This window comes from Melozone crissalis, unplaced genomic scaffold (genome assembly GCF_028551555.1).
Source record: "Melozone crissalis strain CALT ecotype California unplaced genomic scaffold, PUWL_Pcris_2 ptg000045l_1, whole genome shotgun sequence".
NCBI classification, from domain to species: domain Eukaryota; kingdom Metazoa; phylum Chordata; class Aves; order Passeriformes; family Passerellidae; genus Melozone; species Melozone crissalis.
The window spans coordinates 6,628,867-6,646,409 of NW_026535823.1; the positions used below are offsets into that span (position 1 = coordinate 6,628,867).

The window sequence follows — 17,543 nt, forward strand, 5'->3', positions numbered from 1 at the left end:
TATTTGGCCATTCCATGCTGTTCATTTCAAGTGATCATTTTCAAGTTATGTGAACCAGACCTTAAAATTAGACTGGATTATTACAGAATTTGACCCAGTGAACTTTGAATAGAAGGGTGGATTTTGACAATGCTTTAAAACATGTGTGTAAAAGTTGTATTGGGAATATCTTAATTATACACTCTTAAAGAATCAATATTTACAACTTGTGGTTCTGATTGAAAGAAAGTAACCCCAAAATATGCTTGACTGTTATGTTGCCTTATTGCATGGGGACTTGTAAATATGGTTTTGTGGTTCGGTGAAGTTTTGGTAGGGAAAAAGAGAATAAAACTTTTTTCCTCTGTGTACCTTTTAGTATGATTTGTGACAGATCTGAAGCAGAGAAGGCATATGACTGTTTAAGTATTTCTGAGTATGAATATCTTCTAAGGATGCTAAGCCTAAAAAGTGAAATCACACCTGACATTTAAAGAATAATTTAAAAGCATTTTTCTTGTCTAGCTTTACTTACTTCACACTTATTATCAGATCATGGGGAGTAAAAAAAATAACTGTAGAAAAATAGTGGTTTTGCATTCAATGTCTTTACCTTCCCTGTCCCCTCCTCCTTTCCTGGATTTTGTGTGCTCCTATATCTTGATCCTTTTTGACTGTATGTTCACAATCCTTTAATAATAAATATTTTGATAAGTGGTGAAAATAACTTGGAATGCTGTGATATGATTAGGGCTATATTAATGCTGTTATATAGGTTTTAGTTATTTTTATTCCTATGGTTCTCTTCATCTTGCCCTGTCAAGTTCTTGGGTGAAAATACGATTTAGATGGCTGAGATAAAAAACCTGTTATGAAAAATATTAGAAAGGGATGGTTTAGTTTCATCAGTGACTTTATTGTTGTCTTTGACTCTGAAGGAATCTTCAGCAGTAACTTCTACATAAGCATAAATGTAAATTTTGGGAAAAGTGTTTTTTTATATAAATACTTAATCCTTCAGTATGTTGATCATGAAGTGGATGCTAAGAATCTTCCAGGATAGGAGAGTCTGTGAGGAACCTGTATTCCAAAATCTATTTCAGGTGCAGTAGCCAAAGAAAAAATAAGCATTTCAACTTATTAGTAAGAACTGTTACAAGGACTGTTGCCTTCACATAAAAACTTGTTGTGAACCAAACAGAACTTTAAGACCTGTGAGAAAAAGTAAAACTAAAAAACCATTTCAAAAATCCTCCTTAAGCTGTTTTGCTCTTGGTAACATCTAAATGGAAGTAGTTTGTGTGCTGTGTGGATTTCTGTGTGTAAAATGAGTATTTGTTTCTCTTGATGTACACAGAAGAGTTACACTTCCTTATTTGCTGTGTTACAGGAGTCCCATGCTGCCCAATTGCAGATCCTTATGGAATTCCTTAAAGTTGCCAGGAGAAACAAACGAGAGGTAACTTGTTTTGTGTTTCAGTTGGTGAAGTGTTGTGTGCTGCCTTCTCCCAGTGCATTTCTGGTGAAGTGATGTGTCAGCCTGGCATTATTTCTGCAAAGAATAACTCAAGGGGGCTTGGGGGAAATCTCAGGCAGCGGACACATGGGTTTGAAGGGAAATTAATCTCTTTATGTATGACAGCTTCAATTTTTAATCATTTGCCTTCTCATCTCAAGCTGGTGAAGCATGTGGGAATACAGAGACTGCTTGGTGTAAATGAACATCAATTTCTTGAAAGAAGATTGTTTTCCCAACACAGAAAAATATCAAAGATTGGGATGGAGTGAAAATATTTTCACTACCAAGTTTTTCCTTTAGTTTATCAAATAGCATGACTAATATGGTGACATAAAAGAATTAATATTCTGTGCTTTTTCCTTGTTTGTCCTAAAATGAGTGTCTCAAGGAATATGAGAGAGTTCTGTAATCAGATACACATGGTTTGGGACTCTTCTTTTATAAGGTTATGCAGTGCATAAACCCTGATACCACAAATAGTCCAGAAACCTAGAAAAATCATCATGGAAACAGTAGAAGGATGAGCTCTTGTGGTCCTTGGTTTCTGAGAAAAGGTGTGAAGAACAGAAGACCCAACAGTGTGACTGTAAGGCCAAACTTGAAATCATGTATGGGTGTAAGAAGCCTTATCCAGAATGGATTTGAGGGTCTGGTTATGGAGTCATTCCAGAGCAAGTCTGTCCACCAACAGATATCCATGGCCAAAACCAACAAGGGTTGTGGGAAGTCCAAAGAAGGGCAAGAGAGCTGGTGAAGGGTCTGGAAAACATCTTACAAGGAGCAGCTCAGGGAACTGGGGTTGTTTAGTCTGGAGAAAAGGAGGCTCAGTGGGGATCTCATTGCTCTCTCTAACTGCCTGACAGGAGGTTGTAGTGGGGGGAGTCAGGCTCTTCTGCCACGTCTCAGGTGAAAAGATGAGGGGAAATGGCCTCAAGCTGCACCAGGAGAGGTTCAGATTAGATAAAAGGAAAAATTTTTTTCACTGAAAGAGTGGTCAGGTATTGGAGTAAATTGCCCAGGGAGCTGGTGGAGTCACAGTCTATAGACATGTCCAAGAGGCATCTGGATATGGATTGGGGGATATGGTTTAGGAGTTAGTATGGTGGTGGTTGGACTAGATCATCTTGAAGGTGTCTTTCAACCTTGATTCAGTGAGTTTCAGTACCTGGGATGCCTTTCTCATCTCCATCAGTATCTATTTCTTTGGCTTTAGTAATAATTTTTAAAGGGTAACATCTTTTAAGGCCAAAGAAACTTAATTTTGTCTGCAGATCTCTGAAACAGAGATCTGCAGAACATCCTGAAGACTATTGGGACATATAGTTTATTTCAGACCCTCCATGTCCCTGCTTGTGTATTCCCTCTGTTGCCAGGACTACTTCTATGTTATTTTGTACCCCCCCTCTGTATTCCAGTGTGAAATGCAGACTGTCACATCTGCAAAGACTTCTGTGCAGGCCTGTCAATTCTGTCCTTGCCCTAGAGCTTAGTGTCTGGCCTTGCCATTTATTCTGAGGAAAATGAGGACTTGTCAGACTTGTAGCAGTCTTTGCTCTTGCTTGATAAGCGTAAGAAAGATAAAAATCAATGGGCAATGCATGCTAAGTACAGACCAGTCCTTAGGATAGTTTTATATCTCAAAATCTGTCTTGGCAGTCAGTTTACACATAGAGCAAATTGGTGCTTCCTTTTTGGTAAGTGGTGAGGTCCTTTCTGTAGCTGGTGGAACTTGTGCCAAGCACCCCTTTCTGGAGGGGCTTTGTGGAGATAACAGAGGATTTTGTGCTTGGGGTAAGGCAGTGCTGAGGTATCCAGACTGCAGAAAGCCTGGGATGGTGGCTTGGAAGGTGAGTATGGGGGGTTAAGTGACCATATTAATGATGCAGTCAAGGTTATCAGAGCTTCTGAAATTCACTGTAGTTTCTTTTGATCCTGTGAGAGGTGACTTGACCAGGTTTTTGGTGTTGAGATGACTTTGAGGTGTTAGAAAGTCCTTTTTCTGAGCTTTGAGACTGAAGAAGAAGACAGGATTCTTTGGCTATCATTTTCAAGGTTGTTTTTTTGTGGTTTTTTTTTTTAATCTGTAACATTTTTTCTCTGACTTGCTGTGGTTTGTCTGGTAGGTTGGGTTGAGGCATACTGACTGCTTTGGGGTGGTTATTTTTTAATATTAAAGACTACGTGTACATTATTTACAATAATTTTTTAATACTTAGTGTGTTTTTAATCTAAAAGTGCTGCAATTACAGCAGAAGAGGAGGACAAGAAGGAGGAGAGACTGGACATGCTTAAATTCTTTTATTTTGCTTCTTAACTTCTATTCTAAAAACTTTAAAATTTTACATTTTCACTTAGTGATAAATTCACCATCATTCTATTTAAACTTTTGTGGTTTGTGACATTTAGCACAAAGTTGGTCATTGTTTTAATGGGTTAAAATAAAAAAAACGTGATTTTGACTCTGCTAAGGTCTCTGAGCCCCCTGTCAGGGTCTTGAGGGTAGTTAGAGGAATTTTTTTGGGTTCTGACAGTGACTGTTTAAGAATTGAGCTCAAGGAATATATACGGACCCTGGAACAGTGATGTATTGCACATAATTGAGTCAAACAAGCAGCCTTATTATGGGGAGGAGCATGACCTTTTTCCCTTTCTTAATTCAATCTTGGATAGCTGCAGAGTAAATGCAATTTCACTCAGTAAGCCATAGCTGTAAAGATAAGTTTTTAATAAATATTTTTTTTAATGTGTGCTCCTGAGTTCTTATTTCTAATTTTTGGCTTAAATGTTTAATGGAACTTTGGTAACTTTGCTTCCTAATATGCCTCTTTGAATACTATCTATTGCAAGATTTTATTAACAGTTTTCATTTGCTGCATACTACAAGTTCTTGCATAGAGACTTTTGTAACTGAATACAGATATTGCCTCAGAGCTAGTGTACCTGTATAGTATTTCCCAAGTTCAGAGTAGATGATTAACCACCTGTAACCCTTCTTGCCTACTTCACTCGTAAATTATGGATTTTTTTCTCTTGCATTAATGAAATGGTGACTTCTGAGCATATTGCAGTAGGCTTACAGCTAGAAGAAAACTATCTTTTAGACTTGTACTTCAGAATATTGGTGCAGTCAAGTCTTTTGACAAATGCCTCTTTGCCACCCTCTCATAATTTCTCTAGAAGATAAATGTGAGGTTCAGCACCTGCAGCAGTTTCTATTAGAAATCCTGTTTTGATCTCTTCATAATTTTTCAAAATGTTGATCTCTCAAGCTAGAATTTACTGCATGTTTTTTGCACAAAGGTGCTTGCAAGCCCTTTTTCTTTTGAAGTTTATGTATTTTGTTTTCTTTTTGACCTAGAGCAGTATGGCAAAAAACCCAAATCCTTGGCAATAGTAATAGAAAAAAAAAGTCTTACTTTAGAAAAGATTGAAAACAAATGGCTAAAGCTTAAAAATACTTTTTCGCACAAACAAGAGATAGTTTTGGAGGGGAGTAATGTATTGATCACTCACAGCAGTTGGATGTCTGTCCCTAAGGCAGACTTAGCATGGCTGAGTGCCTTTCCATATGTGTACACAGTTAATTGAATGCACACTCTGCTTTTTGTTTTTTTAATCCAGAGTCCTCTTCTGTTGATATTAAGGATCCAAAAAGTCTGGAAGGTCAAGTTTAATAATGAAATATTATATCTTGGTAGTGGTGGCTGTTTATTACTATTTTCCAAGGAAACCAAATGCAGCTGCCTGTGACTTTTTAGAGTTCTTGCTTTCATACGTGTGTTGCATAAATGCTTTTGCAAATTTAACTTTGTTAATTTTAAATGTTCACGTGTTCTTTCATCTTGAACACTTAGTGAGCAAACTGATTATATCAGTTAATTCTCCCCACTTTTATGTTCAGTACTTTAAAGAAGAGACCTTGCTAATTGTCTGGTCAGTATTTGAATGTCTTCAAACAGTTAGACAGCACCATATATATCATATAAATAATTTATGCTTAAATATTATTAGCTCAGCTACCTGATGGTATTTCTGTCAAGCAGCACCATTGCATACTGAAGGAGAATACTGAGCTTGATGATTGGTATCACAAATCAAGTTCTACACAGGTGCTTTTCTCTGGGTGCATTCATGTTTCCCTTGGCAGACGTCACTTCATTTTTATTTTTTCTTTCTCATGATGTGATATTAAGTCTCTCATGTCTAACAAACAAGGCCTCTTTGATGTCTGCTAATGCATAAGTCTGTTTTTTAGCTGATAAAACATCCTGGGACAGAAAAATAATCCTGAAGTGTCTCAGGCTTGTGGCACTGAGTGCCTGCTCAGCATTTCAGAATCATCACTGTTCTTTGCACTCTCAAATGTTAGATACTAAAAATAAGAGGAGTTATTAGTTATTGTGGGGTAATTGCTGGGAATTCTAAGCATGAATTCTCCAGGGATGTCATTACCCTGTGTTAATCACTTCACCTGTCAAGCCTTATGTTCTGCATGCTCACACATGGATGAACTAATGAGTAAGCAAGAGGAGGTGGCAGAACCAGGAATCAGTCATGCTCTTTTGTTGTCATATGGTCTTGATTACATTTCAGGACTCCTGGGAATTTATAGCTGGAGTAATCTGGTCCCTATCCACTACACTTACCTGGTATTTAAATCTATTTGCATTTCTGAGTTACTGAATGAGAGATGTGAGCTCCAGAAGCAGTGATAAGAAGCCCAAGGATACAGGGAGTGTGTGAGCAGCAAACTAAAAATTGTCATAGTGGTATCAGTGTATACAGCTGGCTCTCCTTGCTGCACTGGAGAGGTCTTGCAAAGAAACAACCTATTACTGATACATTAAACTCCAAGGCAATTAGTCTAATTGTTTAGGCAGCTTTGTTCCCTTCCCCAGGTGTCTTTATCTCAGGAGGCTTTTCTATCAGACCCTATCACTAAGCTTTCAGAGCATATTTCCTCCATACTGTAGGATGTAAATGAGGGGGAGGAGTATAAAAGATATGAAATATACTTTATCAGCCTGGCATCTCCCTTCTCCTGCCTTTGGGAATTCTGTGTGTTAAACAGCTTGGATGCTCTCAAGCCTTTCTGTTAGCTCTTCCCCAGTTGTGAGGAAACATTTATCATTTGGAGGAAGTATTGATCAGAGAAGAAATATTCTCAGCAGATAAATGTGTTATAGATGGACTGTCCACATGTTTAAGAGGCTTGAATGCCATATTTCACTAATGAAAGTTGTGGAGGCTCAGGTGTTCTTGTCTTCATACTAATAAAAGTCTTGCACCTGCTTCTAGTTGTGCAAGGAAATTGTAACAGAGAGGTATTTTGTCAAAATAAGTGATATTTGAAATTAGTTTATAAGACTAAAATTTCTCTAAGGTCTGAAGATGACTTTAATGCCACAGTTGCCCTGTACGTTGTAAAAGGCTCTGCATCCAAAGCAATAATGGAAAGAAAACCCAGAGACAGACAAGACTTCCAGAGAGAGAAACTGATCTTATTGTGCGTTGTCATTGAGGTATTGTATTCTACAGACAGAAATTAATTTCACTGGGTACCTTTAGAAAAGTTTCAGCTGTTGCTAGTGAAGTTTGCACTGTGGCTTGTTGATGCAGTACTTGGTGGAAGAACAGGAAGTAGGAAGATTCTGATGTTGGATGGATGAAGCTACAGGACAGAATTAAGGGTTTATGTACAGTGACTGCCTGGTTTATCCTCCTTGGGTGGGCAGGTGAAAATTTTTGTCTCGTCCTGGTTGGTGCAATGGCTTTGTGTGTCTGGGACAATGATGTTTTCTCTAATAATAGTCTCATCTGTTTGTCTGGATCTATGGATCTATGATAGATCTGTGGATCTATCTACTCCACAGGGAGTCTGGATCAGAGCCTGGAAGGTGTGTTACTGTACATAAATTGGCCTGTGAGCGTACAAAAGGTGTGAATCCAGATGCTCTGTTTAAGCTGCTTATTAGAATAGTGTTGCTGATTTTGCAGTATTTCTGTAGAAAATAAATCCTGCTGTACTTTGCTTTATCAAGAAAAAGCCTTTAGTTTGTTTTTTTTTTGTTTTTTTTTTGTTTTTTTTTTTTTTTTTTTGGTTTTTTTTTTGTTCTTTGCTGTTCTGTGCTTTTCCTAGGATTTCTAGGAAAGAGAGTTGGTCAAGGTCCTATGGCTCCTTCCCATGTGCATATTCCTAGGCTGTCTTTGTGGCACTGGGAGGCTCTGCTGAGCTTTTAGTTTTTTGCAAACCCTTAGAACTGGCACCAGGAGACCCAGTCAGGAGTGCTTGTTGTCCATGCTGTACAAACACAAGGCAGGAAGTTGCTGCCTCCCAAGGGGCCCTTGCTCCAGGAAAAACAGGAAGCTCCAGGATGAAACCTTAATGCTGTACCCAGATAGTTTTGTTAGTAGATGGTTACCCAAAAACAAAGTGACCGTGACCTGGTGAGGTCATGGTAAAGTGTAAGTTCTTAGTAGCTTCTTGAACATCCAAAATCCCTTTTCCAGGGTTATAAAAATGTTTTGAAGTTGTAGCTGTTCTTCTGTATATATGCCCTGATGTGAAAAATGGGACCAGAATGTTACACACCTGCTTATTGTAGTTCATTCACTCAAATTGAAACTGAGGTTTAACCACTGAATTAAGGACCTTCTCCTTGTCCATATTGGCCTTTTAATTTCTGGGAAAGCATCTGTGTCTGAAAAGAGAGTTTATAGTATGTGCTTCTCTCTAGGCATACATTTCAGTGTGTGTTGGAAGTGCTTTTGCTGACTTAATCCAAAGTCTTACATGTGTGATTCTGCGCATCACTGGGACAGGACTTGGCTTGCTTTCTGTGCCCAACAGTGAAAATTAAATTAAGAGCTCTTAAATCTGAATATACTGCAAGAGCTATAATTCATTTAGTTTTCCTTACCTGTCCCTCAAAGGCTGGCAATTATAAATTGGTAGTCTCATTTTTCAAAATTTAATTGGAATGAATGTGGATTGATTTAAGGTCTTTCATAGATTAAAACACTTCAACTAACATACCAAGAAACCAAAGGTTTCAGTGTAGACATGAATTCATTTTATGCTGATGGCATGAGAAGACTCCTCCTAAAGCAAGCATGAAACACTTGCCTCCTTTTTGGAGTTGCTGCTGTTGGGTAAGTTTATGGTAGGTTGTAACTAGAAGGAAGAATTGATAAATAAAAGTACCAGATCTCATGCTCTTGGCTGTGTGCAATAGTTAATGAAAGCTGGCCAATACAAAGTCTCTGCTCTTGTTCCTATAAAAAATATCCTGTTTATGTCATGGCAACAACTGTCAATTATTTTTCAGAGGCCCAGTTTGACTGTGAGCCAGTACATTGTAGAATAGCTGATTTCCTCACTGTAGTTTTGGAACTTGTAAGTGGTTTTGTAGCTTCTTTTTAAATGGGATTTATGAATGTGGGGGACTAATGGTATTTTCTAGAGCTGGGTTCAGGCAGGACCCATGCTGTGCAAGTGTCACTTAACTTTGCCTCTAATCTTGGAGCTGTAGCACCACCTGCTATTCTTGCTGTAGGTTTCGAGAGTGAAAATGGAATTATCTGTTATGGTGTAGTGATTTGTAAATTATCTGTGGCAGTCTAGTTCTAAACCATTAAACTTGTGCTGTCTATGCCTCAAATTAAATGTAAACTGAAACTTTCAGAGTACAGAGATTAGGATACATTTCTAATGTCATCTTATTCAAAGAAGCAGCCATGTTGGAAATAGGTGTGGATCCATCAGTCATTTCTTCTGTTTTCAGAGACAAAAGCTTTTGTTAGTGTTTAAAAGGAAAATTAAAATGGTGGATTATTTAATGCAGAGCACACAGATATTTGGAATGCTTTACTATGAGAGAGGCTTAAATTGTGCTTGTTGTTTAAGCAAAAGCTTCTGCCTCTTAAAGGATCAAACTTGAGCACTTGAGTGAATAATTCTTTGGGAGTAGCTTGCCAGATATTCTTTGGAATATGTCATACTGAGAGTAATATGTCTCACCAAACTAGTGACTTTGGATTTGGGCAATTTAATATTCTGTTGTAAAGCTGAAAGTACAAAAATTTATGTTTTTGGAGAATGTGTTGTGCTTAAACTTTCAATGGACTTAACAGTAAATACTGTAAATTCAGTAAATGCTTCTGGTCATGGGTCACCTTGCTGGTTGTCTCTGAATTTTTACTGGAAGCTGTGGAGAGTCAGGTGGATTTCCAGTTCTTTGTGTATTTATTACATTTATGTGTCTCACTGAACCAGACTTGCACTGGAGCTGTGTTTTGTCAGGAGCTCTCACCTAGAGGGGTGTATGTGTGTGTGTTTGGGCCCTGCAAGGCTGGGTTTAGGCTCTGTGGGTGTTTGGGTGGGACATAGCTGCTGAATAAACAGGTAAGGAGATGATGTCCTTGCTTAGGTGTAAACAGTTGTCAAGTCTGTGGCTTCAGTTGCTTGAGGTGAGTGAAGCCAGCTTGCTGAGTGACTGAAAACCTGGGAGATATTACATGTAGCACAAAGAAGGGAAGGGAAATGTTGGCTGGTGAAAGGGGAAGTCTCCTTCTGACCCTTTCAGGTGTAGCCCTCAAATTGACTGGAGTTTGTGGTGTAATCCAAGGTAAGTGTCACACCTTTGGAAGGAGTGATGCCTTGATACCATGTGGTGCTTGCTCTGTGCCAGGAGCAAATCTTACTCTGGACAAAACAGGTTTTTTCCAAACTAGAAACTTCATGACAAGGTTTAAATTGGCAAGTGACAAGTTAACAAGTAGGATGAGAATTAGTCTTGATACCTTTTAGCAAAACATTTTGTATTTAGTTAGTTGGAGGGTGAAATTATCATTGTCTTTCATTGTGGTTTTTTTTTCCCAATTGTACAGGACAAGTGGGAATGGTTTGAAAGTGGAAGAGTGTGGGTTTAGATATTGGGAAGAAACTCATCCCTGTGAGGGTGGGGAGGCCCTGGCACAGGGTGCCCAGAGGAGCTGTGGCTGCCCCTGGATCCTGGAGGTGTTCAGGGCCAGGGTTGAAGGGCTTGGAGCGACCTGGTCTAATGGAAAGTGTCCCTGCCTGGAGCGGAGAATGGAATGAGATAATCTCTAAGGAATGAGATAATCTTTAAGGTCACATCTAACCCAGACCACTTTGTGATTCCATACTCAGTGTTTGCAAACCAGTTACACCTTGCCTGAGACATGTTAGAGGAGCATTACAGTATGACTTTGAATTATGTGGATCTCTGTGATTGACATCAAAATACCTCCTGCTCTTGTTTCACATTGTTTCAAAGTAACAGCTTTGTCCTGAATGTGGTTTGTGTGCACACTTATGTTAATATGTACATTTGAACTTCCTGCCTGGTGACTTTTGAATTGTGTGGCACACCAGTGAAGATCAGCTTCCTCTCTGGAAAGATTGTAATTTATTTTGGTGGTGCAGTGCAGATTGATTTAGACTTCTCCCATTCTCTTATCCACAGCAATTGGAGCAGATCCAGAAGGAGTTAAGTGTTCTGGAAGAAGATATTAAACGTGTAGAGGTGAGGTACCCAGACATTGTTCTGACTCTAGCAATTTTTCATTTTCATCAAGCTGTCTGCCTTGCTGTGAGGCTGCTGGCTTAAATTTATGGCATTTAAGTCAGTAATGGGAAAATGAACAGATGATGCTCTTTCTTTAATTTGTTCATTTAGTTGATGTGTGCAGGCTGCTGTTAGGTAGCTCTTATATAATCATGTCTTTGTGTTGCTAGTAAGTATTTTAGAGTAGTTGCTAGAAATCAGCAGCTGGTATATTGATCAGAATTTAAGATTTTTGTACGTTGCTGGCTGTTTGCACAGGCTGTTTAAACCTTAGCAGCATCTAAGTCTTAAAAGGGAGAGATGTTGGAGATTCAGAAGAGGTTGTTATGCAGAGACTGGAACAAAACCAGCTCCTGCTGCATGTCAAAATTATTCCTGCTACCTCCTGGTATAGTTCTCTTAATTCTGTACTAATGGGAATCTCTTGACATTTTTGCTAAGTATTATTCTCCAAGAATTTGTAACCCCATTAGTGCAATCCTTCTGTCTTCAGTGACTCTTTAGGTTCCTCTTGGTCCTTTCCTCTAATCATTCTGATGTTTAATCTTGCAGTAGGAAGCTGATGTTTCAGGAATACATCAGACTGCCACCTCTCCAAATATCATTCCCTTATAACTTCTTGGGAAACTGATTCTTGGGAATCAGTTTGCAGGTCTGCTTCTCACTGCTTGCTCATCTTGAGCAGTCAGCATGTGTTCCCAACTACCTCCCAAAAAGCCTTTTAGATTTCTTAATGCAATTAATATGTGTGCTGATGAATTAGCAAAATATAAATATGACTGACAACTGCAGGAATTCCCATTTATCTGATAGCTATTTGGAATTTTTCAGACTTCTTTTCCTAAATGTTTCTCAGCTTTGGTGAAATAAATATAACTTAATGTGTTTTCTTCAGACTGGTAAAATAAGCCTTGAGATCTAGGAGAAACTATTCCCAAAAGCTGTGAGATCTCTCAAAGAGCATCCAGCTACCTGTTTCTGTGCTCTTTAATCAGGCATTTCAGTGGGCTGTATTCCTGGGGTGTGATGCTGACCTTGACTCTGACCTCTAAAGCCTGAGATCTCTCTTGTCACAAATATCCTTCTTTCTACCTACCAACTAATAGGCACCTAGTGGGAGTTTGAAAGCACAAGTAATAATTGTCCTGAGAACACTTTGCCCCTCAACTAATGAGCTGCTGCATCCTTCATAGCTTCCGTTTCCCAAACAGATGAAAGCCAGTCCCATACTGGGTACACAGCAGTGACTTAGGCTGGGAGGGACAAAGCCAAGTTTATGTGCAAAGTTTATCTCTTGTGCAGTGGTCCCACAGAGGACTGACAGATCTACTTTTAAGTCTGTGGCACCACCTTTGCCCTGTTGCCTTGTGACTGTTCTTGCCATGACCCATATCCAGCTTTACTTTGCAGTTGTGAAGGCTGTTAGATAAGTTTGCACATATCTCAAAAATGCAGTTACAGCTTGTTTGTTCTGCCACATTTAAGGGAGATGCTGGGTTAGAGGCAGTTGGATGATAACCAAATCTCTGTTGGGTTTTTTGGAGTGTAAACTCCAAAACTGCCGCTCTTGAAACACAGAACACCACAGCTGTAGGATTTTTGAAACCTGGTTCAAATGGTAACTGAAAAAAATGGAAGAAAATCAACAATTTTCTCAGGTATAGGTTAAGATTTTTAGGTAAGAGTTGATTAAATGTAGACACAGTTGGTTACCTGCATGGAAAAGCAGCAGTAATCTGTGAACACATGCATTAGACATACATGTTTTGTCAGCTCTGATGTAACATGGCTTTCTGTTTCAGGAGATGAGTGGCCTGTACTCCCCAGTCAGTGAGGACAGCACAGTGCCACAGTTTGAGGCTCCCTCACCTTCACACAGGTATGGAGCTTGCAACTCAACTTGGATTTTAAACTGTACATGCTGCATTCTACTTACTAGTGCTTTCCAAACAGTGCCAAAACACAAGCAAAACTGGTTTTTGAGTGCTGTACAGAATTTTCCTGTTGTGCTTGTAATTGCTGTAAACTTTATGTGAACAAAGAAGTGAAGAAAAAGCCATCTGAGCCTGCATTTGGATGAGAAATCTGCTCTGAATCAGATGCCATGGAGAACCGATGGCTTTAAATGTCATGTGAATTAGTAAACTTGAGTCATAAGCCTTTGCTATGGAATAAAATATTACTGTTATTTATATGCTGCCTTTTCTGAACATTGTGCTGTTCTGCTTGGCACATGAAAGGTCTTAATTTTGGATGATATTGGAGTGCTCTGGCTTCCCTAATCAGCATGGATAGCTAAAGGTATGGCTCAGATCAGAATTTGAAATGTACAGCCTATTGATTCTGTTTATCTGCTGTCTGGTTTGATTTAATGAAATGCCTTTCTAATAGCATAATTTCATGTGTATTTTTGTCTGGAATATTGCACAGTCTGGTTTCTTGATGATAATAATGCAGATGCTTCTTGTATCCAAGTTGTAAGTGCCAGAGTTTGAAGTGCTCTACTTTACAGGCATGTCTTTTGCTCTAATTTCAACAGGGCCAGGTTATGTTATTAAGTGATCATCTCTGCTATCTCTTAGAAGTAGAGTTCTCTGAACTGTCATTTTCTGTTATGAAATGGTACTGGTAGATTTTTTTTCTGCAGTTAGCAGCTCTAAACCTAATAGCCCAGAAGTAAAAAATGATCAGATTTCTTCCCTTACAGAGACTTAGATACAGTGCTGTTGTGAGGAACCCAGCAATATTGGCTGGAATTTCCTACCAAGATGCTATTTCTAGACATGAGACCAATATCTCTCATCTTTCTATGTAGTTCTGGCTGCCCTGAGGGAAAGGACAGGAATATGGTCACAATGGATGGGAACAGCATTTCTAATTCAGTTCTTCACTGCTTCTTCAATTCTTTTTGGGTACAGATTTGTTTCTTGATATGGGATATTGCTGTTTTGCCAAGAAGCAGCCTTGTGAAACTGATGAGATTCTTGTCAGGTTCCACTGCTTTTCTGGTTATTGGCTATTAAATAGATTGGTTTTACTCCATGGTACAGATGCTTGGGGTAAACTTGAGCACTGGTTGGGCAACATCAATTTGTTAGATGTTGGATGCCTCCAGGCCTAGAAACCTTTCTCTTTTAACAGGAGATTCTACTTATGAGTAGAAATGTATCTCTATTACTTGAGCTGAGCTAACAAAGAAGCCCCCAAAGAACTTTTTTGTCTGTTGAAAGCTGGATAGCATTTTAAGCCCAGGAATTTCAGTAAAAGAGTTGAGGGGAGAACAGTCTGCAGTGAGAGCTACACTGGTTTCTGTCTACTGAGAATTCCTTAACATTCCTTTATGCCTATTTATTTCACGTCCTAGGGGTCAATCAATCTCAGTTCTTGCATGTGAAGATGTAAGATAGTATCAAAAAGAATTGTAGTGATCTCTGGATGGATGTGCTTCCCCTGGGGTCTGCTGGCAGGGGGCAGTGGGATGGAGCCATGATGGGTGCAGAGACCATGGGCTCTTTATTCCTGCCTGTCTGGGTCCATCTTGGCTGTGTCTTGAATTTTGGGGTTTTCCCCCAGTATAACATGCCAGGGGTGTGATATAATAGGATATTTAGATGTTTTCTAGGGAATGTGGGATTGCATTTTTCTCTGTGATTTAGAAAGCCCCTTATCTTTTTCTTGGTGACATTCCTGTGTGAGAAGTAGCCTTGAGTGGTAGAAGAGAAATCAGTGTGTGGAAGAGTTATCTGACCAGGCATCAGTTGTTCCCAGAAGCTACTCCTGTAACCTCTATCCCTGCCCCATTTTGACAGTTTTATATAATTCAAGTAATTGCATTGGTGTGAATTACCATACATTAGATTCCAGGAAGGTCTACCACTTGAAACTAATTTTATTTTCAACATTAAGTGAAAGTTTTGAAGAATATCTCAACAACATTTCTCCTTGGCAAGAATGCTGCAGAGCAGCTAATATGAAATATACTGATTTTTTTTTTTCCTCTTAACTGAAATATTTTATCTCCAGAGTGCATTTTAGAGATGCCATGAACCACTAAGAGTGAAATACAAATATAGTTTAGGATGGATTCGCTTCCATGTTAAAATGATATTGAACTTGCAGAGACTCTTTATAGCTTATCAGTGAATTAAAATGGTGTATTTAAATTGAAATATAACTTCACATACTTAACACACTGCTAATGAAATATAATTGTATAACACTTTAGTAATGTTCCTTATAAATAGTACAAGGTTACCACAGACTAGTGCTGAGAGGAAGAAAACTTCTTTAGCCTTTGTATTTAAAGTTCAAGAAAATAGAGTTCTTTGGAATTGAGTTTCTTCTGGTCTCTGGTGACTTGCCCTTATTCATCTGCTTCCTTTAAATCACACGCTTGCTTCATTAACTTTCTGTTTCTTTTCATTGTTTGTAGCTTTTTTCCTCCCCATTTGTAACATCTTCAAAATGTGAAATTACTTTGCCTTCCCCCAGCTTCCTTCAGAAGCTCTTCAGCAAAAAACCCCAGCACAGTTATGATGTTCAGTACATCCAGGGCTGCAAGAAACACGTGTTTTCTCTTGTGCCTACACAGGGTGTGATGAAACATTAAATTGGGTAATAGCACACTGCTTGTTTACAGTGTTGCCTATTGCTTGGTTTGTATACTAATAGAGAACAAGAGGGGAAGAATAAGGGAAGAGAACAAATAGTTCTGTGTATGGCTTTTCTGAACAGGCATGTGTGTTATTTCTGCTCCCAGTAAATGGTGCAAACAGAAGATGGGAATAAGCAGCTTCTCTGTGATGCTATCCAGGACTAAAAGCAATAACAAGCTATCACTAATAGGAGTCTGAAGGAAAATTCTGATCTAGAAATGAGTTGCTTGGTAACTCTGGTTCACTTATTGAAATCCTGATCCTCCTTCCCCTCCATTTATTCTAATTACCTCCTCCCATCCCTGTAATGGGACTTATGGTCTGTGGGTTGCCTTTGTTGCTGTTGTTGTTGTTCTGGGTTTTTAAATGTCATATGAGTGTAGCTGAATTTCCAAACTGAACCTAATGGTACATCCTTTAAAAAAGAACTTGGAGAGTGCTGTAATTCTCTGATTACTTGCTTCCCCTTTATTGAAGGAAAAAAACATTCAAGTACATATGAGTTAACTCAGCTAGGGGCACAGCACAGAAATGTCTTTGAATTTTTACTCTGGTTAAGGAGATGATGTCTACACTCTTGAAGGCTTTACATCACCAGACAAGCTGCAGGCAAAACAAGACCAGACACTCTAAGTCTCAGTGTTTTGCTGTTAATTGCCACTGTACCTGTCTCAAAGTGGAGTACTTTTTCATTGCTTTCTAGCTGAATGTGTTATTCCTGCAGTTCTGGCAGGATCTGCTGTCCCCGTTTCATTATGTCATGCAGCCACATTCTAATTTAAAGTACATTGTCCTCAGCCATGCCTGAAATGGCTCTGCTGTTTTTTCCCTTACAATAGCTTCTGCAAATAATGATTTTTATCCCTCAGATTTTCTTTGTTTGCAGCTTTTGTCATGCCTGGAACAGAAGTCCAATCAATCTCATTTGCCAAGTTAATTTTTTAAGTCTCATCAGTGGTTATGTCTCATCTTCTGTTCCCACTTCCAGGGGAGCTTGAAAACATTCAGAGAAATATTTAAACATTGGTACCATTGGTTCATTCTTCCAAACGTACAGATGCCCTGCCAGCAGTTCAACCAAACCAATTTGTTTCTGACCAAGATTCTCAAGTTTACACATAAGTTCTGTCAGCTGCTACATAAGCAGGAATTGGTAAAATTATCTTTGACAAAACTAAGACCTACGGCAGTGTTCTAGAAGCTTTTTAAAGAAACCTTCAGTTTACCAGGCAGTGCTTAAAATCTAAGGTTATCTCCTAAGAAAGACTGAGAATATTGAGAACAATGATCCCAGCTACTTTCTTCTCTGTCCAAGTCAAATGACATAGCAGAAGCAAAGCAGTTAAAAAGATATTTTAGAAATTAATCATGGTGATTTTCATAATGTATTCTGCACAATCAATAAAATTGTTATTTTATGTTAATCTTTACCTGTCCTGGAGGTGCATGAAATTTGAGTGATAAATTGGTGTCTTACTGTGGGAGCTGAATTTTTTGCCTGTATGTCCAAGAGCACTGAACCACCTGTTTTCTGCTTGGATCAGGAGATGTTTTTGCAGTTTTGAAAATTAAATTCCATTGAGTTTGCATGTCTATGCTGTGTTTTGAAAACAGTGATATGAAAGGTATGTTGTGTCATTATAGATACTATAATATGATGTAGTGTTTTCTACTAATAGTAATCCTGGCTGTCAGTATTTTTATAGGTTATTTCTGTATTTCCTTAATTGTCTGTTTATAGTGTCTGTCTTGCATTGATTTCTTTAGCTTTTCCCTTTCCAGTGTTGATTCAAATGCCAG

The 17,543-nt window shown here is 38.7% G+C and overlaps 1 protein-coding gene across 1 annotated transcript in view; it reads left to right on the plus strand.

The window, feature by feature from the left end:
• COP1 (COP1 E3 ubiquitin ligase) overlaps positions 1-17,543 on the plus strand; it is a 125,260-nt gene that overhangs the window by 13,131 nt on the left and 94,586 nt on the right. The window contains exons 6-8 of the mRNA XM_054285696.1: positions 1,370-1,438; positions 10,987-11,046; positions 12,891-12,967. Of these exons, the coding sequence (XP_054141671.1) occupies positions 1,370-1,438; positions 10,987-11,046; positions 12,891-12,967 (206 nt within the window). The remainder of the gene's footprint in view (positions 1-1,369; positions 1,439-10,986; positions 11,047-12,890; positions 12,968-17,543) is intronic.